Source organism: Eupeodes corollae, chromosome 3 (assembly GCF_945859685.1).
Source record: "Eupeodes corollae chromosome 3, idEupCoro1.1, whole genome shotgun sequence".
Classification (NCBI taxonomy): Eukaryota; Metazoa; Arthropoda; class Insecta; order Diptera; family Syrphidae; genus Eupeodes; species Eupeodes corollae.
The window spans coordinates 124,801,192-124,829,166 of record NC_079149.1 but is presented as its reverse complement, the minus strand read 5'-3'; the positions used below and the strand labels follow the sequence as shown (position 1 = coordinate 124,829,166).

The following is a 27,975-nucleotide window of genomic DNA, read 5'->3' as shown; positions in this document are numbered from 1 at the left end:
ATTTTGTTTTTATGTTGTATTTATATATATATATGTATAACTTTTCAAAAGAAATTTAAATTTAAGAAATTTTTGTCTTAAAATCTTTTGTATACAAAAGTCCCATTTAAAAAGCTGGTTCTCATCAACTTGTTTTGAACCTTTAAATATTATTCTGTAAACAATTTCAATTTCCGCATTGTAACTAAATAAATCTTCAAAACAATCAAAACAAAAAACCTGAAATATTTTGTTTTTACTTTTTATTATTTTCACAAATTTATAAACTAATTTTAAATAATTACATAGTTTTTTTCTTTAATTTAAATAAAATTCTAAAAATAAAATCAAAACAAAAAATAAATAAATAATATCACACACTTTTAAAAACAAAACTTAAATCTAAAATTACTAAAAACCTACATTTAATCTATGGAATTACTTAAAAAAAAACATACATTTTATAACTCTACAACAAGTTTGCTTCAAGACGTTAAAACTTTTTCATAAGTAGAATAAATAATTTTGCAACTTAAGAAAAAAGTTGTAAATCAAATCACGAACTCTTCTGTCTCATTTCAGATTTCTCCGGATATCCTGTTGTTGTTGGACTCGCCGAATAACCCGATGTAAGTCTTTGCACAAAACGATTTACTGCACTCAAAGCTGACAGAGGAATCTGAAACCACAAACAAACACCAACAAAAATCATAAGAAAAATAATTACACTTTAATTAACACAGACTGCAACTCCTTACCTCGAAGATACTATCAATCAAAGGTCGAAGACTAAAAGATTTATCCTCATTGTTAGCCTCATTCGTTGGCTGCATCAAATCTAGGTTATGATTCGGAGTCTGCATCCAGTATGGGACTTCGATCGCATTAAGAAAAACTGACTGGAATTCAAAATGAGTGCGCGCATAAATATTTACTTATTCAGAAATCAGGTCAAATTGGAAAACTTAAACTCACCTCGTTCATTGGCATTATACTCCGGCGATCGCCTCTCGTGTAAGCATTTATCTTGGTAAACTCTGTTACCAGGTGTGTCGTGACGACCAACAAGATGAACCATACAAATCGATCCATTGCTGTTATAAGAAACTAGAATAAAAATACAAAAAAGAAAACCGTTAAAAAGTTACAATTTTAAAACAATAAAATTATAAAAAATTTACATCATTGTAATGCATTTTTGTGTTTTAGAATTCAACATAAATTTTAACTAATTTTTCGCCCAAAGAAAACCTCCAACGAACTTTGAGAGCAGAAACGACGACTTCTATCGAATTGCATCTATGAACTCAACTCAACTGTGCGAATGTACATTGCAAAGTACAAGATTAAAAGCCAGAATTCTCAAAACAGCTTCTATAATCTTTTTTCTTTTTTGTTTCTATACCCGACAAGGCCATTTGTTAGTCTGTCTCTCTGCAGGTATAACTATAGTCTGCCTATAGCCTAACTACCTCAAAACTATCTGAAGAAAACCAAAAACCTGCACCTATTGGGATCAGCTCATATGATAGCTATATAGAGTCGTAGCCAGAGTTAGAGTAAGCAACGCAGGGTAAACGTTCTCCAAGCTCCATGCTTCATAGCATTATGGCAATCAATTGGTTTGGAAATAGGTTCTTAAGCAGCTTGGCTTTGTTGCACTCTCGATGGATTTTTGTTTAAATTTTTTACGAACGTAGCGTGATATTTTGTATTTATTTTTTGTTTGACCTTAATTCCGTTGCGCAGGCTGACGCTGAACGCCACCGCACCGCCATCAACATCGCCACCACGCGACGAATAAAGTGAAGTCGAAAGTTTGAACGTTCGAAATTGTTTTAAAGTTTTATTTTTTGTACTCTTTTGGATCTCAGATGAAAATTGATTTAAGTGAACGTGTGTCACGTATTTACGTCTATATGACGGACGGCGAAGTCTCGTGTGGCGATCTCGTCATCTTAGTCAGCTTTTGTAGATTAAAACAATCTTTTTTAGTTAATTTGATTTTCCGGGTCAATGTGATGTTGGTAATTTGAAATGTTAGGGGAAGCTGGGATAAGCAACAAAATAGGGGCCATTTATGTTTTTAACTTACTTCTTTTTTGTCAGTTCCCAACTTTTTTTCTATTGCTATAAAATTTGTAACCATGAGAAACCCTGAGAATAAGACTGTTTAAATTTCTTAGATATGTACGTGTAATAGCAGTCTTAAGGAATATAGAAGCTTCCCAAAATTGGATAGTTATTAATCAAAAAACTAAAAATAAACCAAATAAATTCAAGACATAAGAGAGCCATAAGGGTGTTTTCAATTAAGACTGAAAGTTTAAAAACAACAAAGTTTCAATGTTTGTTTTAAGTCAAAATTTTGTCTTTTGAAGTTTCAATATAAAAAGTCCAAACATATCCTAAGCCATGGAATGTCAATGTACGAAAGTAGGTCCATCAAAAATCATGATAGTTACTAATTATAAAGGGCGTATGATTTGAGTTTAACACTTTTTGTGGAACCCTGGAAAATAATTTGAAACTTGACAGACGCCGGCGAATATAAATAATAAAAGAACGTTGCTATAATGGCTGCGTTCAATCTCAGACAGGTAGCGCATCCGGACACCTTTTTGTTAGTGTTTTACGTGTAAAGTGTTAGTGTTTTACGTGTAAGTAAAAATGATCAAAACCAGCTGAGATGTCAAAAAAGGAATCCAAAGGTTTTCAAGAATTTCTGGGTCTTGTAGGTATCTGACAAAATAGCTGATTCAACACATGGATGAATTTTAAGAAACTTGAAAATTGGTTTCAGCTTTATGTATTTGTTGGTTAATAAAATTTTATTTGTACTTGTATTTGAGGATGTTCTGTACATTTGCCTCCGAATTTTAGAAGGTAATTATTTATTAAATTTTTATAGGGTACCCGTCAGCTGCCAAATGTTTTTAGGATCGCAAACACTTTAATACACTGAGACCTTTTTTATAAAATAATTCAGTTTGTCAAGAATCTGAACGGTATTTTGATAAAATATAGTTGTACATATAATTGGTAAACATTTTTATCACAATTTTAAGACACTTTTGTTTTAAAAATTAAAAAAAAATGAATATTTACGGAAAATTGCAAATTTTGAAAATATTATTTTTTCAATTAGTCTCATGTCTGTCGATTCTTTTGTGTCGATATATTTGAGATTTAAAACCAATGATTTTTTACAAAATAAAATGAAGATTCATTTTATTTTGTAAAAAAATGTCAATTTTATAAAAAAAAAACCTACCATATTTCATTCTTCTAAGTAAAGAGTTGCTTAATAAGACTTTTTATTTTGAATATCCAGTTATCTAGGCATTTGTCACGTTTAAAGCTGTCATCTTTTGACAGTTGAAGAATGAAAACTATACAATCATTATCATTGGAACGATAAGCGATACTTCAACTTACTTAAGTTGTTAAGTCTTCGTATACAAATTATGAACATTTTTCAGTCACCCTTGTCAATCTTGCATGAAAACTTTGTAGTATTTTTTTGTCTGTCTGTTTCTAAGGTCATATTTTCCAATTTTACAATAATATCTTTATTTTATAATCAAACAACCATTCATTCAAATTTTCCGGAATTAAACAGGAGACAAAATAATAGGTAAATGGTATTACAACGATTTAACTGTAGTTTTTAGTTTTGGAAATATTACAAAATAACAATTTGACAGCTGTCAGTTAACGTTTGGAAATATAAACAAAGCAAATTTTACACTAGGCAAGTTTTATCAACGCAAAGACTAAATATTAATCAAAAATTTAGAAATTACCACAAGAGTCAACATATTTAAATTATATTATATTGACATTTTGTTGTTCTGTTTTAGGAATACTTATGGACATATTTGGTCAAATAAACATTTTTCTAACAGTTATTTAATTCAATTTCCATTATTAAAATAAATAAAAAATAAGCTTTTTGTTATACTATTTAAAAATATTTCATTTCCATATAAATTAAAATGGTGATATGTCAGCAAAATGTCACCTAGTGGAAAATAGAAAAACGAATTTATAGATCAGAAAAAAATGATTCAAGCTTAAAGCAGGATTTCGTTTTCTTTTTAATAACACAAATAAAAAGATGATCTGATCCGAATCCGGGGAAAAATAAGACAATGCTAATGTTGTCAACTCTAAATAAATATAATTTGATAGCTCACGGTTTATGTTAAATATTAAAAGAAATATTACAATTGTATTGTGTCACTGTGAAATTCTATTACATTTCTGCTCAGGGTTTCCAGGCTTCTTTTACACAAAAAATTCAAGCTGAAATTTAATTTAATTTTTTGAAACTTTTTACCATTATTTTTTCAAAACCCTAAAACTCGATTAAGTACAACATTTCTTAACTTACAATGCAATGGTGAAAACGATGGGAAGTAAGAAGTTATATATGATTCTGAACAAAAATGTCAGCTCCAAATAATTTTAAAAAAATGTTGTTTTATTAGAATTTACAAAAAAATCTTGACTGTGTTAATTTTATTAATATCTAATCTCATCTTATATTTTAACGATTCAAAGTATAAAGTAAAAGTGTTAATGTTTAGAGCTGAATGTGCCCCATTATCCCCTATTCGATCTAACATTGTTTAACCATATTAAGAAGTCGTAGATATTGTTCTTAAGCCATAAATAAATTTTCAACAACATTATGACAACAGCACACATTCTAGATATTATATGAATAATTAAATTATTCTTAATCCATTTTTGGATATGATGTTATTAAATTTTGTGAATGTTATGCCTACTTGAACTTATACTACTCATATAAATTTTATCAGCTTAAAACTAATCAAAAAAAAAGGCTACGTGATTATTTTTGGAGTGAGTTTTTTTTTGTATTTTTCAAGTTTCTACTTCCAGGTTATTAACTATTCATTAACAATATATTATAGGTTGATCAAACAAATCATTTTTGATTTCCATTCAATGATATAATAGGTAAGTACGTACTCTCATAGTTAGCCCGAAGTTTATTATGACGTCAGATATTAATAAGCAGGTCTCGCGTACAGTTAGTATGAACGTTCATACCGGCCGGTATTTTAAATGAATGAGTTAATTTTTGTTGTACTATTCGCAAATTTTGACTTGCAAAGCTTATTCAGGCGTGAAAGGCTTAGAGACTGATTCGTAGTGTGGTGAGTATAGGAACCTATACTATTTTGTTTGCATGACTTCTTGAAGCATTTTTTTATAAATTAATTAATTTAAAATTAGAATTAAAATAAGAGGTTTATTTCTAGAATTTATTGGGGATTACAATTAAAGAGGCGGAAGCGGTAGTTCCATGATGAGCTTATACTGAATGTGTACCTATGCTTGAGGGGTACTTGAACCCGTGCAAAAGAATTTTTGAACTTAAGGTCGCTCTTAAATTTAAGTTTACTCATATTTTAAATAAATAAATGTAAAAATATTCAAAGTTCATCAACTTAACTCTAGGTGTTCAATAGATATTTATATCTTCAAACAAATCAGGTACACCGGAAACCAAGTAGATTCTGGATGAGCTGTATAACAAATATACAATTTCCGCCTTATTAAATTGTATAAAAATGGTATAAAGTACGTTTCGATTTTAAAGTATAATCAATCTAGTGTGGACAGCAAAGCAGATACTCCTTTTTCTAATCTTCATATTTATCTTCACTGCAAAGTATTGGATATATTTTTTATGAATTTTATGTCTGGACAAATGGACTAACAGCCCATAAACTTTATGTTCCTTTATAAAGAAGACGAAACAATACAAAAAAATATGAAAACGTATCTTTTTTTTAAGCACCTTATCATGCAATGTCTATGGATGTTAAGCCTCTCGAAATCCCTTTCAGTTATCAGGAACGAAAAAAAGGTAGAAAAAACGTCTTGAAAATTGTGTCCTTTAGGAAATTAGTCAAATCATGAATATCTTTTAGATCAATAAGCCTTCTCTTCAAGAATTGAAATTAATAATCATTAATTTCTTGGTCTTAAGTTGGTAACTCTGGCATTTGAAACTTGTTAAACACAGCTGTCATTTGAAGTGTCATAATATTTGTTGAATTAAGAGTCATTCAAAGATTTTCAAATTCTCGCAATCTGTCTTGTGGAAACTTATGTGATCTGTGGATCATTTAAAAAAAAAAGTATGATGGATGTAAATGACCTTAAGGTCATCAAACTATACACCAAATTTTACTTCCAGAAAATTCCAAAAAAGCTGGAATTTTCTTTAAGATCTTCACTTCTGGGTTAACATTGTAGTTCATGTTATTCAACTCAAAAAAAGATTCCAACAAATCTTCCTTTTGTTTGGAGAAAAAAGGTAAAAAACAGTTAAGATAAAACATGTTTGAGGGAAAAATATTTTGTATTATTAAACCATGTCTAAAAATGGAGCCGAAGGAAAAATTCCGTCACTCTTTTAAATTTGTAACTCTTTAGAAGATTTTACAAAATGAACTAACAACAACTTAAGACAATACAATTATCTGTTGGAATGTGTTTTTTCAATCTGTCAATGCTTTTTTCGGAGTGGGTCTTTCTGACAGATGTCAGTTCATTTGTGCTCAATTATTGCTGACACATTAATTTCCTAAACAATGGATCGGTTCGCAACGCAAAAAGTAATTGGTTAGTGTGCTCTATGATCGGAGGAAATCATTGGCCCATATTTTTTTCACAAATGCAGCGGAATATAATGTTGCAGTCAATAAGGAATGATGTAGGGCTATGATTAATTACTTATAATGCCTGAGTTATGGAATGTTAATTTGGATTATCGAACTTAACTTTTGATAAAAAAGGAAAGAATGGAAAACCCTTATCTTTATAATAAAACTAAATTATTGGCCGTAACATTAAATTACAAGCGTTCTATTTCTTCCTGAAAACTACTTGTCCCAAAAAAACACCCTATACCAACGAATATATTAAGTTAATTTTTTCTTCACAATTTTCATCTTCTTTTTGTTTTGATTCTTCTTTAATATGATCCCTTTATCATGAATATCAGGTTCCAAAATTATCCGCTCTCACCTTCGAGTCCCCAATTTTTGTTGGTAGTTCACTAACGCTTAAGAACTAAGCGATAGTTTCTCTGACATTCATGAATTCTGACGTATTGCAAATCGCTTCGAATGCGAAATGCTACCAAGGTTATAACTGTCAAAATAATGATAATTTCTGAACAGAGTCCGGATATATCGAACATCCTGTGAACAGAGCGTAATCTGAGCGCTCAGAATTGTTTTCGAAAAACATCTGACACTTAATTCTTTTTTTACAAATCTTCCTATCAAGCATTCAACTCACTCTGTTCAGATATGTTTTTCTGAACTCATAGCGTGCGCTCTGAAAAACCTTAGAACACGTTCAGAACAAAAAAATAAACACAAAATTCTTACCCTGAACGTTAAGAGATAAAAAAGAAAAACAAATCTTTGTTTGACAGTTCAGTTTCTACTCTGCTCACAAAACGAACTATTTCCGAAATAAGAACGTGAACAGACCGCGTTCTTTTTGACATGAAGGAATTTTTTCAGTCTCAGAACTGTCAGTATTCAACTCACTCTGCTCAGATATTTTCTTCTGAACTCATAGAAATCTTTATTTGACAGTTCAGTCACTGCTCTAACCTAAAAAACAAAAACGCGTAATGGCGTTTTAGATAGTTTTGTTCACAAAACGAACTATTACCGAAATTAGAACGCGAATAGACGGGGTTCTGTTTGACATGAAGGAACTTTTTTGCGTCAGAACTGTCAGTTTATTTTTTATAAGGTCTTGTTTGAGTGCGAATGAATGTATGAAGGAAACCTATAATTTTCTAATAGGCTGTTTTGGAATTTGAAATTCGCCAATTTTCTTTGACATCAAGGAACTTTTTCACAGTGCCTGAACTGTCAGTTTATTTTTTATAGGGCCTTGTTTGAGTGTGAAATCCGCCAATCCTTCTCCAAAACTCATTAACCATCATTCAACAGGGACTACAAACTACAATAAAAATGAAAGCGTTATTTCTTCAATCAAAATAAACTTGTCTCTCATGTGTCACTTCGCAAGTAAGTTGAATTACACCTTTCTCCCAATAAAAATGATTTCCTCTTAAAAATTAAAACTCAACACTTCCCATAACCAACTCCTATAAACAAAAAAATATAAACAACAATTAACCTATAAACCGTTTATGGAATCTAAATATGTAATAAAAACAAAACAGCAAATCTCGATTTGAATTTGGCTTACTCACTAAATTAATGTTTGTGTCTTTTTTTTGTTGAATCTGTTATAAAAATAAAAGATTCAAGTCACCATTAATGCCAACGGATGACTTAACTTAACACCAAAAGAAAGTGAAATATTTCGCAAATCTAAAAATATTATGCAAACAAAAATCAAATTGAAATGAAATGTGATCAAAAAAAAAATCGCATTTGAATAAATTTCATCTGTCTGCCTGGCTGCCGTCTTCTTCTTCCACCTCCTTCTCCTTTAGTCATTATGTCAATATTTCTTATTATCATCATCAAAAATTTATTTGAAATTCATTTATAGGAGATGATGATGATGCTAAGATTCCAAAAAATGCCGTATTCATTGCTTATTTATTTATTTTTATTCTTCGTTTGTGCTCAAATTTATGGTAATTTATAATAATATTTACGTATTTCATAATATTTTGTATATTTTTTATCTTTTTCTTGCTTTCGGCGAGGATTGTTTCAAATTAGATAATACTTCCTGCTTTATTTGGGTGTCTTGAGTTTTGGAGTCTATCTTTCTTGACTCTCAAACTAAATTGTTGATCAGAGGTGAAGTTCATGATAAATATAAAGTATTTTTTTTTATATTTTTGTTTTGTTTATTATTTTCGCATAGAAACACTACAAGTCACTTTATTAGTGTCTTTAAGGTAAATTCGGAGACTTCAGGCAGTTAGGTCAGAGTTTTCAGTGTGACATATATTTTGCACTTTTTGTCCCAAAAACCTTCTTTGCACAAGGTCTTAATTTACATCTTTTCTTTCAAATCTGCTAACTACTACTCCAAAATTTGTTTTAATTTTACAGAGGATATTAACAATTAGAATGCCTTATTAAGAAGCCATTTTTAGTAATGGCGTAGTTTGTCCTTGTCAAATGTTAAAAAATGACAGCTGATGAAATAATGGTTTAAATATCTTTAGTAGACTTCATCCTTATGCTTCTTTTTCACTTGTTTTCTTTTTTTTAAGAAAAAGGGAAAAAATTTATCGTATGTAGATAAATTCCATGGCACAAGAAATTAAATTATATCAAGAGATTTTTAACTTCTCATAGGAAGTAATTGTAATCGACGTTGTTTGCCGAATTAACAATTTTGACATTTTTCGATGTTTAAAGGTAGCTAGAACCTTAATAAAAGGTTTATAGAAATAATTCTGTGTGTGCATGTGTATTTTCATTCGGGAAAATTTTTTCATCGGTATTTCAAAAAATGCTACTAAAATTCGTAAAAATTTATTTTGAAACCAAACAAAGATATTGACTTTTAATTAACAATAAATGAAGATATAGACCCTAATTGATTGATGTGAAGTGTATTAACATTCTACGAGTGGCACGTGGTGGTTTAAGACTTATTTGGTAATTTGCTTAAAAAACGACTTTGGCGTTAAGATATTTGCTCAATAAATACCACTCTGAGTGTTATTAAAAAAAAAAACAAAGAAGAACTATTTTAAATATCAATAATGTGAATAAATTCTTTTAAAATGAGTCGATTTCTTAACCAACTTCATTATGACCAATAGCAAACCATAAAGGATCTTATTGTGCATTCTGCATACAAATTGAATTGAATTCTTTTAAAATATATTTTTAAAATTCTGACTCATATCCATGCGGATTCAAGTCTAAACATAGGTGACTCCTTTAAGCCTCTTGGATTGGTAAATATTATTGTGCGGGAAGATACCTTATTGATTTAAAAAAATAATACTTTAATAGTATAAAACTTATCATAATGTTATCAATCAGGTCTTTGAGTATTTATATAAGTTCTAGATTTATTGATTTTTCTCTGATCGAGTGCTTGCATTTAATAAGTGCAGAAAAACCCGATTTTATTATGAGTAATTTAAATTACATACTTAAATATATTTTTAGTACTTTAATAAAATTATAAGTATGCATATACGTCATGCTTTGAGCTAATTTAAGAGTCCGTAACTTAATTAATATTTTTGTTTGGATTTTAGTTTTCTATATTTAAGAATCACGTTTGAAATGGAGTGCGCGAATGCGAACGTCAAGGTAGAATTTATTTTTATTTTATTTTTTTTAATTTTTATACGGAAGAGTTGAATGTTAATAACTGTGTTTTATGATGGCATTAATATTCTAAAAATACACCATAAACTAATTTGAATATTTTGAAGTATGTGATGACAGAATTTAAAAAAAATCTTATGTTATTCAACCTTTTTTCTTTGGTTGAGTTTCGATTTTTATTGGTTTGACTAAAAGTGTTTTTCAATGTCCTGAATTTGAACATGACCTCGAGATGTCTATTAAAAAGAATAGGATCGAAAGCACTTATATTTGAAATTTGCAATTAATAAGTTCGTTCCCTAAAGTAAGCTTTGTTTGCTTTAATTTTTTTAAGAAGTGTCACTTTTAGGAGTGTTCAGATGCAGTGATGTTTAATAAAAGTGAATAAGCATTTTACTAATTAGAAAAGAATAACAATTTTGATAATTTCTTCTAAATTGCTTAACATTATTGCAAATTCAACGCAAACTTTATTCGTATTTAATTTTGAAAAAAAAAAATCCTTAACCGAGACGAAAGACACTGCTTCAAAAATCAGTCCAGTCTTACGCTCCTTTTTGTCATTTCATCTGACAAAAAGATCAAGATCTGTTTGTTTAATGATTCGTGACACTTTTTATGAATAAATGAAAGTAATATGCTTAGCATTACAAACTTCTCTTTAAACTATGGTTTTAAGTTTTGAAAGCTTTAAAATAATTGTATATCCAGCAAAAACGATGCTAAAAAACAAAGCCATTGATAAACATTAAAGAAAGTACCATTTCTTTAGCTTTTATGATTCAAATTTTAGCAATAATATGGTTGGTTTATTTTTCAATATTATCATAAGCCACCATACGTAATCCATGAAAATGTTTTCAAAAATATTTACAAAAACCTGAACATTTTCAAATTAAGGTTTAAAATGATATTATTTTTTACATTGACCGCACAAAATTTCATTTTTTACTTTTGATACAAAATTTGTTTGGAAGAAATACATTTTTGAAATAAAAATCTAATAAGAATTTAGATGGTCTTCTTTTTCGAAACAATGTCTTGAAGTATCTGTTATAGGGTTTAACTATAAGAGATTTCATTCAAAACAACCATTTACTAGGGAAGCTGTCATTTTCGAAGCCATTATCTTTTTGACATTTAACAACTAAAAGTAACGCCATTACTAAAAAAGGAACAATAAACAAGTTGATAAGTTGTTAATACTTTGTAAAAAAAACTATAAACATTTCAAGTCTCAATTCGAAATTTTGGAAGTGTTTCAATAAAAATCAGTTTATTTTTAAAGTCCACTTTTATACAATTTCTCAAAAATATCATTTTTTATAAAATATACTACAAAAATTATAAAACTTGTTATTTTACATCGGTTAAACTAGATTTTTTAGGGAAAAATTTGACAGCTGTCATTTTAAGGGTTAGATATATACAAAAAGAAAGAGCAAAGTTAACATTCAAAAATAAATTAGGTGGTGCAACAGTCCGTTGAGAAATAGGGCCTAGTGACGTACAACTCTCAACTATTCCTATGTGCGAGTACTGCTACTAGGGTTTGAGGGGACCTACAATGTTAAGCCGAATCTGAACGGCTAGTTTGAGAAAGCACTTTTCATGACAAAAATTACTCTTCTAGAATTTCCGCAGTACCCGTGAAAAAATTTTGATAGCACAGGCAGGGATTGTACCCAGGACCTCTGACATGACAGGCCAACTAATCATGATACCACGGGTGCTACTGCTACTACTAAAGTTTACATTAGCCGAGTTTTATTATCACAATGGTCCAAACCATATTAAATCAAGAAAGTAAATAAGATTGAATCATCATATTCACATTATATTATTTGACGTTTCGGACATTTTATTTAACGATGATTTCTTGAATTCTTATTTTTGGAAAATACCTATGTATTTTGCAAATATTATTTTTGTGCATTTATTTGTTTTAATTTCACAAAATTATGTTTTGTTTTTGTAAACATTTCTATTATTCTATCGATTATATACAAAATAAATAAATACTAAGCTTTGTTATTGCTTTATCGATGATGTATTGCGACGGGATGAAAACTTTACAATATTTCTGAAATGTTGTTCAACACGTAAAACACGTTATATTTTTGTGATTTGTTCTATTTTAGCTAGCTTGGAACTCTTAGGTGTCAAAATCTCATTTTATATTATTTACAACACTTAAATTGCATTAACTTTGAACCATCATTTTTTATCTTAAGGAAAAATGTGATTCTACTAAATCGATGAAACTTAAAACTTTGTTCATATAAAAATACCATCCTGACATCCTTGAACTACATTTAAGAGCATTACTCACAATTTGGTATATTTATACACCTCGATTAAGCTTACAACTCACGTATAAACTGCAATTAATCTATATGAAGTATATAGATATAAAATGCATTAAACTTACCGGCAAATATCTACCTCTATATGCTGCATGTAATGCAGCATCCATATCTTTTAAAGTCGATAAATTAAATCAACTGGTTCTATACTTAAAGAAGAAACATACATACTACTTCTATTTATGGTATAATTTAGTTAAACATAGCAACTAAACTATGAGTAAACATATATTTTTAAAGAGGGACTAGGTGAGCTAAGTCACGTATGACCGCGTAAAAAACTTACAAGTAGAACTTTCAATCGAAACATACCTACTCACAACATTTCCTGTATGATGATGGAGGTAGATATTGTATTAACTTTAGAAATTGTCATAAATGAAGAGGATAAATATAGAAATAATAACACATATTTATTTTATGAACACTTCGCAAAAACAAAACAATGGAGTGTTTAAAAATGATGAATATATGAAGCTTCTGTTAAAGCCAAAAGTACTTTAAGGCTTCCAGGTTCAAGTATAGAGGAGGAGTAGAAACAAACCTACAGTCCATGGGGCTTATATTAGGCGGTATTTAAAGTTTGAATGCAGAGTATATTCTAAAATTCCTAGTAGCATTTTTCAAGTACTTCATTTAAAATACCATGTTTGGGTTGAATACTTAAGTAACTACTAGAGTACTTCGAAAAACTTGAACAGTCTTTTTTTCTGCTAAAAGGGATGAGAATCTTTCTCAACATAAATTACTCAATATAAGTACTCAATTATATATGTATGTATAACACTTAGAATAATTGTCAAAATACTTCAAAAATTATGCTGCTCGACTTTTTGTTGAGTATAAGTATCATAAGATTTGAGTAACATGACTTGCACTTTAAAAAACTTAAGTTCTTCAATACTTAACTAGCTTACAAAGTGACAATCACAAACAGCTAATCCCAAAACAAAAGGAGCAAAACTTAATTTTTGGTAATTATGTCTTTTGCACTTGTTTAAGGAAAAAGGTTCGAATTTCAGTGGTAAATATTTTGCAAACATTACATAATCTTTTATTTTTCAAACATAATATTGGATGTCAAGACTTTGTCGTATATTTCCGGCAGGTCATAAAATATAGGAGCATTTTGGTTAAACTTAAAAAAGCAATACATTTTATTTTTTGCAGATTATCTTTGATATTAAGTTCAAAAATCGTTATTTTAATTCAATTGCCTCAAATCTATTCTTCATAGGGTCGAATTGGTACTAAATTTTTTTGAGGATTTGAGTACAACAATTCATTAAAAGTTCTCAAAAAAATTCTCTCCTCAAAAAAATATGTCTCGTCTCTTTCATCTTACTTTCAATAGAAATGGAAACTTTCAAACTTCTAACAGAACACACCTTCTAAAAATAGTATGTTTTTGGAAAGTTCTTTAAAGTACTGTATTACTTAAGATAATCAAGAAACAAAGATATTTAAGGTGGTTTCTCTTTCGAAAACTTCAAAAACCTGTTTATATACGAAAATGGGAACTGGGGCTCACAAAGTCAGTAAAGTAGAGAGATTAAGAGACTTTCAACATTCTAATCAGGGTTAACCACGTTAATATCAATCATAAAATTCATAAAGATTTTTACTTAACTATAAGCAATATTATGTCGCCCAGAAAATTGAACATTAGTTTTATGAGATCGGAATTCAACGTTTCCCGATGCGGCCCACTAGAAAACATTATTCAATCCATTCCAAACTTTTATTTTTTGTTTTAAAAACTTTAAAGTACATTTCACCACTCCTTCAAGCCTTAAAAGCGTCATGGTAAATGTATTTCCTATGTTTTTGTCTTGAACTTTTTGTTAAGTTCAGCCTCCTATAAGATCCGAAGAAGTGTTCTAGAGCTGACTTACGGGTCAAAATCTTGCTGTTGGTTTATTAATCAAGAAAATAGATGAGATCTAGCTCCTTTTGCTGTGTAGAATATTTAAAGAAAACTTAGACACCACTTCGAAATCAGTAACAAAATAAAAAATGTTACCAAAAAAGATTTAAGAAACTATTGTTTCCAACTTTTCTTCATGTGTTTCTATTATTTTATACAGCTGAATTGCAAAAATCTCTATTAACTAAGTACACTGTATGCGGACATATCTTTTATTTACTCATACAATTCTTAAACGAATAGTTTGACAAATCGTCGATAAAAATCAAAAGTAAGAAATGTTCCTATTATGTTGGCCATGACTGTTTTTAGTTAAAGAATACTCTTTTAAAATCTCCACTGGCCTAAATAATTCTTATTTTTAATATTAACTTCACTTCCTACATTTATATGTCTCCACATAAAAAAATTCAGACGTCCTTCAAGCTACATATCATTTATATCTACCTTAACTAGGTAAATTATATTATAAATGGCCTTAACCAACAAAAAAAATAATAACGTCACCCTTTTTTGAGATTCTGAGACTTGGTTAACATTGAATCTTCAATCATTACCTACGCTATCTTAGGTACTATAAACAATCCCTATGCAAACCTAATTATAGAAACAAGCTAAAAGCTATCAGTTTTTGTTTTGTTTGTTTCTATAAGAATATAATCAGGCACAAGTTTTTGATATGTTTTACCTTTTATTGATTAATTAACTGTTGACCGGGTATCGTGTCCCCCTCTCGTTAATAATCTCACTTCAATGACAGACAAAGGTCTAGAAGAGGTGTTCTTTTTATTGTTTGTTATTTTTATTATAATTTTTGTTTAAACTTTTTTTCTAGTTCAAGTTAAAGGTCGAATGCCGGCTTTATTTTTAAAAGACGCATTCATCAACAGCACACAGCAGAAAAAAAGTATCTCGCCGATGCGATGCTATGGCGCACTTAACAGAGCGCAACATAATTTCCATTGTTGTTGTTTTTCTCTGTAGATACATTTTATAATAACCTCACAGCGAGAGGGAGATACATCTTCTTGCATTAATAAATTAGTTAGGTGTATCTATAGTTGAATGGCCTCAGCTTGGAGCACGAACAGAAACCGAACCGGTAGTTCATTTATTATTTAATAATCTTATGGAAAAATTTAGCCAAAGAAAAAATAACAAACAAAAAAAACTTTAACCTAAGATTTGTTGTGAATTCAAAGACTTATAACTGTTTGTGAGGAGGAAATTATATGCAAACCGGAACTAAATTATAAGGAACCTTGATTTTTGGTGTATCATCTGCGGCCCTGTTAAAAAGAAAAATACCTTCCTATTGTTTGTGAATGACAACAAAAAAAAAAGAAGACACAAAGATGCATAGATACGTTTTTTCTTAGAGGTTTGATTAAAAAGAACCTTTAGTATTTTTTTAATTAAAACTAAGATATAAATACTTTGTATTAGCAAAAACTGTTTATGTAAATTTGAATTATATCACACAAGTATTTTACGAATATTTATATAAAATATTAATTCGAAAATATTGTAATATTTTTGAAATGGAAAGAAAGTTTGTACCTAGGTTAACAAGGGTTACAATTATTATACTTAAGCTACACGAATGAACGTTTTTTATTTATTTTTATTTTTAATGAGCTTATTTTAAATGCAACCTTAACCTTGTAGAAATATAATGAGACATGAGAAAACTTTTGTTTTAATTTTAAAAAAGATAATAATTTGCAAGATAGTTTTGTATCTATAGTGATTGTAATATACGAGATTTGGTTTTGGCGGGAAGGTTTATGTAGGTATAAATGTTTTTTTTTTTCTTTGGTTTTGAGAATTTGTTGGCTTTGAAATTTTTAGTTCATGGAGGCTTGATTCGGAAGAATATTAACAAACATTCAGACTTCTTGTTGGCATTATAGTATTATCTTAATTTATGACACGCATTTTTTATAATTAGCGCATTCACGTAGTGCGGCAAAATAACATATCTTTGTACTCCAAAGTACGACTGAAGTTGGGCGCAATTTTAAACTTTTATATAGTGCTAGAAGCGCGAGTGTTATGGTTAAACTGTTTAAGGGAAAAATTTTTTCACAAGAACATAGTCCGTTAAAACAGCGATGAAAAATGGTGAAGCAAGAAACACAACGACGGACGATGACCGAGGAACTTAAATGAGAAATGATGGCTTTGTCATCAGTCACTTAAAAAACTCTTTTTTGAATACTTTCCAAAAGACATAACGAAGTTACCGAGTCATCATAGATAATAGACAGGTCAAAAGTAGAAAAACATTTATTGCGTTGCATTGTCTCAGAAAACCTAAGAAACTTGAGGGATTTTCGAGAATATCGGGATGTTTAGCTTTATTCATGAAGTGCCACCATGGATAGTGGCAAGAGGGTTACATTTAGCATTAAATATACCAGACAGCATTGGGTTTGCAAAGCATTAAAATCCGCGCAGTCAGTTTCTTATCCCAAATTTGGACAATGCTGTTAAGGTCGGAATTTAATGAACTTAACATATTTTTTGTTTCAGTTTCCCATACGAAGGTTTTAATTCTGAAAACGAATATGAAAAGTTAAGAGTGCTTTTGTCAGCGAAACAATTAATCGGATTAGAATATGCAGACAGAATATTATTTATAAAAATAAGAAAGAGTGTCGGAGACATATCAGAACCCTGAGGCACACCAGATATTATTTTTTAGTTTACCGAACCCATCCAATACTAAAAGTATTAAACTGTCCCGAATGTAATTCCTAATTCAAACATTTCCAATTCGAGATCAGACCCGTCGGGGGGAGGGGAAAGGAGAGGAAACCCACCCACCCTGGATCTTCTAGATCCCCAAAATGGAAAGCAATGAGGAGCGTTTTTTAATATACTCTGATCTATATTCATGGGATTGATTTGAGGATTAACACTTTTTTTCGGTTCATATGCAAAAATAAAAATTATTATTTCCGTTAACTTTGAAAAAAGTGGTAAATATGGGGGCCCGAGAGTTTTCCGTCCCTGGCCCGAAATTCCACTTGACGGCCCTACTCGAGATTCTAATCTAACAGGACATTATGAAGTCACTTTTTTAGAAGGCGAGAAGTTAGTCCTGCGATTCCGTTTGTCTGCCTGTCTTTCCTCTTACCTACAACTTAACCACTAGGTTAATCAATTTTTAAACATATTCGCATTAGATTTTATAACATTTCTTAAGACTAAAAGTAACGGTAGTCACCAGACATATTTTTTTGTCAAAAATAAAAAAATCGATTTTTTTTAAAACCCCATGGGTTTTTAGTTAATTTGAATATTTTTTTTCCAGATCAGGCTCTTCTATTGTTCAAATAATAGGTGATGAAATATTTATTTTTATCTTTTTGACCAAAAAAATGTAAAGATAATTATTTATGTGTTCAAAATTCGATGTCTCAAAAGCGCGTCAACATTTTTTTACAAAATTTCATAAAATAAATGAATTTAAACAAATTTGATTCAATGAATTTTAAAATGATTGTATTTTTGTAAAATAGCTACTTTAAAATTGGGCAATTTCTGAAATCTCTTTGATTTCTAGAGTTTCTGACTTTTCAAATAAATAAGTAGTGCTATTCACCAAATTATGATTTGTTTTCTACTATGTATCGTATTTGTAAAATAAAATGAGTATTTTGAAAGTTGGCTAAGAATAAATGGTAAATTGCTTACTACTTGTCTTCAGAAAAAAGTTCTTAAAAATAGGTTCTTAAAAATGTTGGGCCTTTGTCTCTGAGATAATCAACCTTTTCCATAATAGCTCTATTACATAGGAACATAACTATAGCTTTCTAAAATGCCGTTCAATAATTCCTAATGCTTTGAAAAGAATAAAATTAAAAAGAAACTTCGAAGTTTCTATTATTTCTGAAAAATTATTAATTCGTATAAGGTTTCAAAAATTTGATTTTGTTAGATTACGTCGGTAATGTGGTGTCTTCGCTTGTTGTATAGAGGTCCCAGAGATACGATACTAAAATATGTGAAACTGTTTTAACATTGAAGACGATCTATAAAACTGAGTGTTTCTACAACAGAAGTGAATTAAGCAGTTAATTCTCAAAATGTTACCCAAATTGTTAAATAGAAGATTTAAATCGCCGCTTATTTGATGTTCATACACTATCACATCATCGTTCTAAAAAAAATTCTAAGACTACTTTAATACTTTGTTATCTTTTGAATCACTTTCGAACTTAATAAAAATTACTATTTGTAACTGCCTGCAGATAACAACTTTGTTTTGTGTTTAAACACTTTCAACTTTGTTTTCCAATTTTTAATGTTCCTTATAGATAGCCCAATGACTTCATACAAGTTTTAAACAATTTTACAATTCATCAGTCTAGCTAGAAAATTGATACCCAAATATTTCACCACACAACTACCAACAGATATAATTTCACAAACCAGTATATTAGAACTAGTCTAAACTTTGTTTTTTAATACTTTTGACATTTCGAAAATTATTTATATATTTTTTTTTTTATTTTTATTCATATTCCCCAAAAAATGTAAACTAAATCAATGACTTCTTGCTTTAAACTACAACAAAATGAGAATCTAAGTAAATATTATGTGAACAAAATGATTCTCAGGTGATTTGGATGTTAGAAAATATTAGTTAAAATTTAGTTTCAATATCCTTTTCGGAAAAGACTACATTTTTATCAAATGGCACTAATTTCGATTTTAATTTTAATTTTCTGAGTAAAATTGTCAGGTTTTTCTGGTAAAAATTCTTATGTCAGCCGTACCGTTTGGGTATTGAGAAAGTACCTAAAAGTTATTTATGAGCAAATGCAAAAATCCACAAAAATGAGTTATTACATAAAATTACCGTTGTCGTAGTTTTAAACATGTTTTAATAAAAATGAAATATTTGAAAGTTGTTTTATATTTTTTTTATGTACACCACATAATATTTATTTTACTCAAAAGGCATAACACAAATTTATTAATCAACTATTAAAATTATCACCAAAAAATCATTTAAATTTATCATTTTAATTTATAGGTGACTAGGTATGTATCATATTCAGTAAAAAAAAAGAAGTGTAGGTGCTAAAGAACATTTCATAATTTAAATATACTGCAACTTATACCTACGAATATTTGTCAAAACTTGTTAATTGGATTGGTTCAAGTTCATTTTATTATTTCAAAAAAATAAATATTTTCTAGGTTATTAAAAATCCCTGAAACTGGCAATATTATATATATTTGTATAAATATATATATATTTTATATTTATATATATTTATATATTTTGTATGCAAATTGATTAACTGCATTTTTTTAAGTCAATGATTCCTTTTTTTCTACACATGTTTAAATAGGTATAAACTACATTACATTTATCAACCTACAAGCAGTGAAAACCTATAAAGCTAACCTTCAATTCAAGTACTTTAAACTCAGTTGACCTATAATTCCTTATTCAAGGTTTATTTCTACCTGAACTCCTTAATGTGTAACAACAAGTTCGTAAATTTTTTCCCGGTTTCCAACAACAACACACAAAAAAAAGTACTGGCTTAAATTGTAACTAAAAGCGTTAAGAAAGTATTTATTTCAGTTCGTAGTATTTAATTCAATAAAAAAATAAAAAAAGCTATTTTCATTCATACCAAAATAATAATTATGGCACGCCTTCTGATGTTATTTAACATTACACAAAAATATCTAAACAAACAAGTTTGTTTACCCATTTGTACCTATCTACTTATTATCAAAAGTACTTCACTTATCTCATTAAAACCCCTCAAAATTTTACTTCAATATAAATAAATGAAAATGCTATGCACGGCGATTCATCTCAATACTCAAATAATTATAAGTTCAATCAACTCTGGTAAGTTTTCACTTTAAACAATAATAACAAAAATAAAAAACAACGATCATAAATTGTGAAAGTGCAGTGAATGGAAAGTGAACCACTTTATCTAACCTAACTCATTTTTTGTATCTATTTTCACGTTTGAAGTTTCTTACCTTATCCAAAGCAGTACTCCTTCTCATGATTTTGATTTTTAAATTTAAGGTAAGACTTAAATTTAACAAAGCTTCTATTTCCACACACGATTCAATTAAACTTCACAAACGATAAGATACTTCAGGAGTATCTTGAATTTCAATTTAATTTTTTTTAAATACAATCTTTTAACTTCCTTTTTATTTCAGGTATCAAAAATTCTTAAGTTATATCACAAGCACGATATTCGTATATTCTTAAAAGCTTCACTTGAATCCGTTCGAAAAAGAGTAAGAGCTCATTCAGTGAATAACTTCGATGGACTGATCATCAAGTGATCACATACAACTCATGAAATATAATTGATCAAAACCGAATTGTATATATGTACATATGTATCTAACTGCTAAGGTAGATTTGTTTTATATTCAACATAAAGACACTAAACACAGCGCACAGCAAGCAAAACATTGAAGCAACATACTACGACTAAGAGTGTTATGTATCTTTCAGATGCAAACAATATTTATTTTTAATTTTTGCCTTAGCTTGGCTCTTAACTTTCTTTTAACGGACATAACAAGCCTCGGGTACTTTTAAATGGTAAAAACGTTAAGAGCAGAAAATGTTAAAGTTTCCTGGCGTTTTGTAAATTCAACCTTTTGGCCGTATGCTGTGTGTGGGGAATGAACAGCTGATTACCGATACATGGCTTTGAGATGAATTCGCCGTGAAATCAATGACAAGATTTAAAAAAAAAACAAACAGAACGAAATAAAATAAGAAAAACAAAACTTGTTTAAGTTTAACTCACTTTTGTGAAGAGCGACTTTGGTGTATATTTCCTTCAAAAGTTTTTAAATATCGGTCGATAACAAAACACGGTTTTTGTTTTGTTTATTTTATGTTTGTGTGTTAAGGTGAATTACTTTAAAGCTTATTGTTAGATATTTTTATATTCACCACGATTGAATTCTGTATTTTAAATTTAAATTCCCAATAAATGTCACTACGATAAACTGATGGGAATGATGATGAATTTTGTACTGAATAAGTTTCGGAAAATGGACCTGTTATTTATTTTAAATTTTTATCAGATTTAAAGAACGCACATTGGGTAAAGTACTTTATTTTAGATCATTATTTGAGTGCGATTTTTGGTAAATCAATTGGTGCCAAAATATTAAAATTATTTTATCTGATTTTGAAAATAAGTCAAGGACTTATTATTTGTTTATAGAATTTATTTTAAAATATTAATTATTATGGTATAGAAACAAATGATTTGTCATGTTATTATTGAATGGATTATAATTATTGTATTTAACAATTAAAATTGTTGCATAACTGCTTAGTTATTGTTTGCGTTTCTGATTCTATGTCAAGGTTTTTTATCGTTCGCATCAATAATTATTAGATTAAATATGAGTTGATGTTTAGTTGAGTTTATTCTCAATTTAATTCAAAAAGGTAGACAGTTTAAATGAAAATAGTGCACTGATTTTAAATGTATGAAAATTAATTGATCTCATAATACGAGAGTACAACAAATCAGAAAGACGCATTTTTTGTACAATTAAAGGGTGTTTAGTTGTGATGTTTTCAAGAAAAAAAAAACTTCAGAAACATTGTCTTACACAAATTTATATCAAGATGGGCTGAAAAGGCTTTCGAAAAAATCCATCTAGTGTTAACTTCCCATAGGACGTTTAGAAAGATATCTGTGCGTGCATGTGTACGTACGTTCGCGAAGTTTTTTTCGTTGTCCATAGGCTCAAGAACCAGAAGAGATATCGACTTCAAGTAAATTTTGCTATACAGATAAAATGGCAGAAAGATGCAGAAAGGGCTCTCAAGAAAATTGAGTGGGCGGTTTTCTTTCCATAGCAGTTTAAAAAACATTTTGAACAATTTGGTTAAACATAAATATCTTATGAACCAAAAACGCTAGAGACTTGAATTAAATTTATATAATATATTGTAACGTAATACCAACCAAATATATTTTTTGAAAAAAAATCCAACTAACGTTTTTTCATTAATCAAAAAAAATTGTCACTTCGAAAATTTTACGAATACAAAATGATTTTATCTCCAAAACAATTTTGTGCAACCAAAAAAAATTTTTTAACTGGTGAAATTTTGAGAAAAATCGAATTGACAGTTTTGGTAAACATTTTCTTACGACTCAAAAAGCTTTTAAAATTAAAAATATTATCTACGAACTCTTTTTATTTTACAGAGAATATTGTGGTCGTAATAAAGTAGTTCTTTTCATAAAAATCCAACAGTCCGTTTTCTTATAAAAATTAAAATCTACAAAAAATAGTACGCAATTTTTGCAAAAATTGATGTTTAGTTCTTGATATCTAAAAATTAAAGAAATGCTACTTAAATTGGTAAAAAATTCCGTTCGACTGAAAATGTATTAAATAAAACTAAATTTTCAAACTAAACTATTTTTTTTATGAAAAATATTGTTGGTAATTTTGAAATTTTTAAGAATAATTCAACTGACAACCTACAAACTTTTAAGCAAGACAAATCGACATACGGGATGGGAAGTTATCAGTGTGGGTCGCATCCCAGCCTCTTTTTTTTAATTATTTTACAGTTTGAATATTTTGTGAAAAAAATTATACTAAATCGAAAATAAAAAAATCTTCAAAAAATACACAAAATTGGTAAACACTGATTTTGGACTACATTATCTCAATAATGAATGTAGCCATTGGGTTCAAAATTCGAAAAATTCTTTTATTCTATGCAAATTTTATTTTGTTAACGTAAGATAATGTTCTTAAAAAAATCTAATTTAGAAATACAAATTTTCAAAAAATTCTGCTAAAATTGATACAAATTTGTTTTCAACTCAAAATCTCAGTAACAAAAACGGATATTGAAATCAAATTTATTTTATCATATGCAAAATATTGTTTGCTAATTTTTAGTAACATCTTTAGAAAAATCCAACTCAATTTTTTACAAAATACGAAAACCCAACAAAAAACTGATAAGAAAATGGTTTTGGTTTTCAGTTCGATCGCATCCCAGTCTATTTTGTTGGTAGTAAATTAATTATTTAAAATGGCAAACCAAACTGTGCATAAATTAAATGACAGCTGTGAAAAACATCAACTCCGAAGTTAAATATTGCCAGATTAAAACTCACACATCTAAAAACTGGAACATCAAAATTCGAAATTCATGTAAGCTTTCCACTGTCAATTTTTTGAAGAGGTTCTAAAATTATTTTAAAAGCACGATTTTGTAGTTTTCGGTTTATTTTGGAACTTCGTTTTGAAAACGTTTAGAACTAGGAACTAAGAATAATACATTCTTCACATCTTATCATTTCATTTAAGTACTTTAAATCTCGGTTGAATTGAACTGAGTTTTAAGGAGATTTTTTATATTTTTGTTGAATGCCGTAGTTAGTTTTGGCACGTAATTCGGAAATTCTACAAACAAAATAAAAAATATCTATCAGTTCTTGTTTGAAAAGCAATTTATTTCAGAATTAAATGTTGAATTTAAAATTATGTGTTTATTGATTGGATTACTATTTGGATTGGTGTATAGAAATTTGTTTTGATAAATGCGTCCGTCTTTGCATAAAGATATAACCACTGCCTTATTTTGAGTTTAAAGTTTCACTCAAAAAATATTCCAACCGGAAAATATTACATTTAACTTTTCGCCTATTGTCAGTTTCATCCGAAAAATTATTCATGTTTGAAAAATTCCCCTTATTTTGAACAATACTTTCCAGTGGAATTATATGCCAATGACAGCCTCAGACAAAATACGCAGCGCTATACTATGCACGCTAATTTAATATCACGAAATTCTTATAATAGCCGTGTTTTTTGGTATTCCATATATAGTACAGTGAGAAATAGTCAAACAAAATCGATCCGCAGTAGTCCAGTTTTCATATTTGAAAGTTGATACAATTGAATATTTGGGGGTTTGTTCGTAGACATGTGGTGTTAATACCTGAATTGAGTTGTGTGATGGAAACACCAAAAACATTTATTTAATCTCATCTGAGATAAACCTTTGGTGGAAACAAAGCAAAACTTAATTATCTTTCCTATTGTTTTCTTGCAAAATAAGCCCAGTTAGTCCATTTTCATTAACAAAACTAAATAATATCAACAGTAACAGATTGATTTTTTCTCAAATGTAAAAAACTCATTCGTAGTAAGATTCTACTTTCACTTTTTTCGGTAGTATCCATACTGCGGATATTGTTTTTGTTATTCGTGTAAAATCCTACTATACTTTTGATAGATTTTCTAACAAAACACGGGTAATGTTCCTATTTTCGTAACTGTCACTCCTGGTGCGAGTTCAAATTTGTATTTGGCCAACAATAATCGAAGCTTTTAAAACATCTGTGGAGCAAAAATATTTCAAGGCAAATGTTTCCAGGTGAAAGCCACAATAGGGCTGATTAATTGAGATTAGGTTGTCGTTAATCTGAGAAATCAAATTGGTAACCCTTAAGTTTTAAATTAAGAACAATTTAAAACACGTGTGTTAATTTCCACTTTTTTTATTACTAAGCAGTTTAAAGCACTATTCACATGAGCACGACCAACTACCAACGAATGAAAGAAAATTCGTCGATTTTGACATTTCTTTCACATGAGAGTTTTTTTTCACAACTGAACACCATTCACCAACGAAATCAAAACAAGAATTAATTGTTTAGGTTAAGTACGCGCGATTATTTCATTAGCTGCGAGTGTGGATAATGTGGAACGCGAATAAAGTTTGACACTTCGTATCAACTACAATTTTTTTCGCCACGAATAAATTTGTTTTCTTAAATTTATTAATATATGATATTGAAAAGTAAAAGTATGTAGTAGTACCCGTGACATGATGGTTAGTGCGTTGGACTGTCATGCAAGGGGCTTGGGTTCAATCCCTGCCTGTGCCACCTTAATTTAAAAAATTAATTTTCGCGGGTACTGCCTCTTGCGAGGAATTGACAATTTCTTCAAGAGTAATTCTTGTCATGAAAAAGTGCTTTCTCAAATTAGCCGTTCGGATTCGGCCTTAAATTTTAGGTCCCTTCCATTCCTGACAACAGTACTCGCACACAGGAATGGTTGAGAGTTGTAAGTCACTAGGCCCTGGTTCACAACGGACTGTTGCGCCACCCCATTTGATTTGATTTGATTTGAAAAGTATGTACCATAAATCAAATAGCACCTATATTGCTATCGTTTTGTTAAGAATTTTTGTGGAAATATGTCTTCAAAAGTATATAAACTCACATTTTGTAATTCATTCATCGTTCGTTGGTCGCGCTCATATGAATACTGCTTAAAGGCCCAAATTTTAGTTTCAAGTTCCTTAAATGGAAAACAATAACATCAACTTGGTAAATTCATTGATATCGCACAAGTATAGAAACATAAAATGGATATTATACATAAAGTTTAAAATAAACTAAAGAAGGATGATTTCCACTTAATTCCTTAAAAGCACAGTATATCAAAGGAAAGAATTGTTCTGATCAAAGCAGATTCTTTAAAAAAAAACTACCAAATTCTAAAAAAATCACCCAATTTATCTCAGAGAAAGCTGTTTGGGGACATCTAAAATTATTAACTAATTATTAGCTCATGTGCCTTATAACTTACTTAAAAGCAGATGCTTTCAACTTTCGTTTCAATTATAATTATAATCCATTACAATAAAATATAATTGCAATTGAAAAAATTATATTTTAATTACTTACTAATAAGAGCCAAACCTTATTTTAAAAGGTGTTTAATTTAACAATTGACATTTGTCTGAAAAATCACGGCAGTGACCTAAGTTCTTAGAATCCATTAAAAACCTTATTGTTTGTTAAAAACTTACAACCATTTTAATAAGTACTAGTAATAAAACAAAACAATGTTATCGTCACACGATCTTCATGTTCCAATATAATACACCATTGTTAATCTTTGTGTTTATGATTTTACTTCTACCAATTAAAATACCTAATTATTCGAAATCACAACTGCAGTAAAAAGAAATTTAAATAAAAATGGCAAAACATTACAACAGACACTTAAAGTACTAATAATTATCAATATAATTGCTGTACACTATAACGAACGTTTAAAATGAACCATTTGCATAAATGATACCACTAAAGATGCAAAGTGTCGAGGCCATAATATGTCATTTATGCAAATATGTGTAACTACAAGTTTATATTAAAAAGCATTTAATTTAATACTTGGAACTACTGTCAAACAACTGTCATAATAACACAGTTTGCCTTCACATTTGTAACGATAAAATTTTTGATGAGCATGTAAAATTGAAGTCTTGTATACAATTATAATACAAAAGTACTCAGTAATTGCTTTAAATATTATTACTGCTAAAATGCATAAATTTATAACAAACAAGAAGACAATAACAAAAAGGAGTAAACTCTTGTCACATGGACTGCACCTCAAAATTTTGAATTTTGTGCTTATCTAAGTCGGATTGCTTTTTGAAATCACTAAACAAAAATACCTACTTTTATTATTTGTTTTACAGAAGTCTTAGAACTTATTAAAAAAAAAACTTTATGCTGAAAAATGTGTGGCTTATAAAGCCGAATTTGTGCTACTAGGTCTCCGCGAAATTAGGCCCAAGGAAAAAATGAAATAATACCCCAAACAATCAAAGAAATACTTGGATTGTATCCTATACAATTCTCCTGCAACAAGGACACTTGTAACTCTCCTCTCCTTCAGCTTTTGCTTCAGCTTGAATTTTGAGATTGCATTCGGCACAAATTGTTAAATGCCTGAAAGGCAACAGAACAATATTTGCTCGCAAATCCTTACAAACAACGCAAATATGCTCGTCAATGGATGTGCTTACAACGACTGGGCTTCCATCCTCTTCGTTAATGTCTTCCTCACAGGATTCTTCAACGTTAAAAATATCTTCTTCTGGAAGCATCTCTACACATATACCATTTTTCTCGAAAACCATCCTTGAAAGGAAGGAATAAACGGTTAGTTTACCCGACCCACAACACCGTTGTATGCCTCAACAGCAGAAGTCGTTCGGAAGTTTTCTTTAAAAACAGAAAATTTGACACACCTTACCTAAAAATAAAAACATGAGTAATTAACAGAACATGACGTACCGCTAAAACTTAAAAATACCTTTTGAATCCAGAATTTTTCAAAATAATTAAGGAATGATCCGAAACTATTATTACTGTCCATCAACAAAATCCTTGATTTGATGTCCCGAAATGCTATTGGAATCATATTTGGTGGGAGGAGAGGAAGAGTCTTTATTTTGTGAAATGCTCACGAAGCTGGTTTTGAAGCT

The 27,975-nt window shown here is 29.3% G+C and overlaps 1 protein-coding gene across 3 annotated transcripts; it reads right to left on the bottom strand.

Annotated features, from left to right (window-relative positions):
* Window positions 1-329: 329 nt before the first annotated feature.
* Window positions 330-21,659, bottom strand: LOC129952682 (uncharacterized). 3 transcript variants are annotated; one of them, XM_056065438.1, is made up of 4 exons: window positions 1,161-1,408; window positions 955-1,086; window positions 738-878; window positions 330-658 (listed from the first exon to the last, which is right to left on the bottom strand). In XM_056065438.1, exons 1-4 carry the CDS (start codon window positions 1,173-1,175, stop codon window positions 536-538), a joined length of 411 nt encoding a protein of 136 aa, XP_055921413.1. In that variant the 5' UTR covers window positions 1,176-1,408; the 3' UTR covers window positions 330-535. The 3 variants fall into 3 exon arrangements, with proteins under 3 accessions (XP_055921413.1, XP_055921414.1, XP_055921412.1); XM_056065439.1 differs by lacking the exon at window positions 1,161-1,408 and adding an exon at window positions 21,437-21,659 and having other exon boundaries at window positions 332-658; XM_056065437.1 differs by lacking the exon at window positions 1,161-1,408 and adding an exon at window positions 20,643-21,178 and having other exon boundaries at window positions 334-658.
* Between the last annotated feature and the right edge of the window lie 6,316 nt (window positions 21,660-27,975).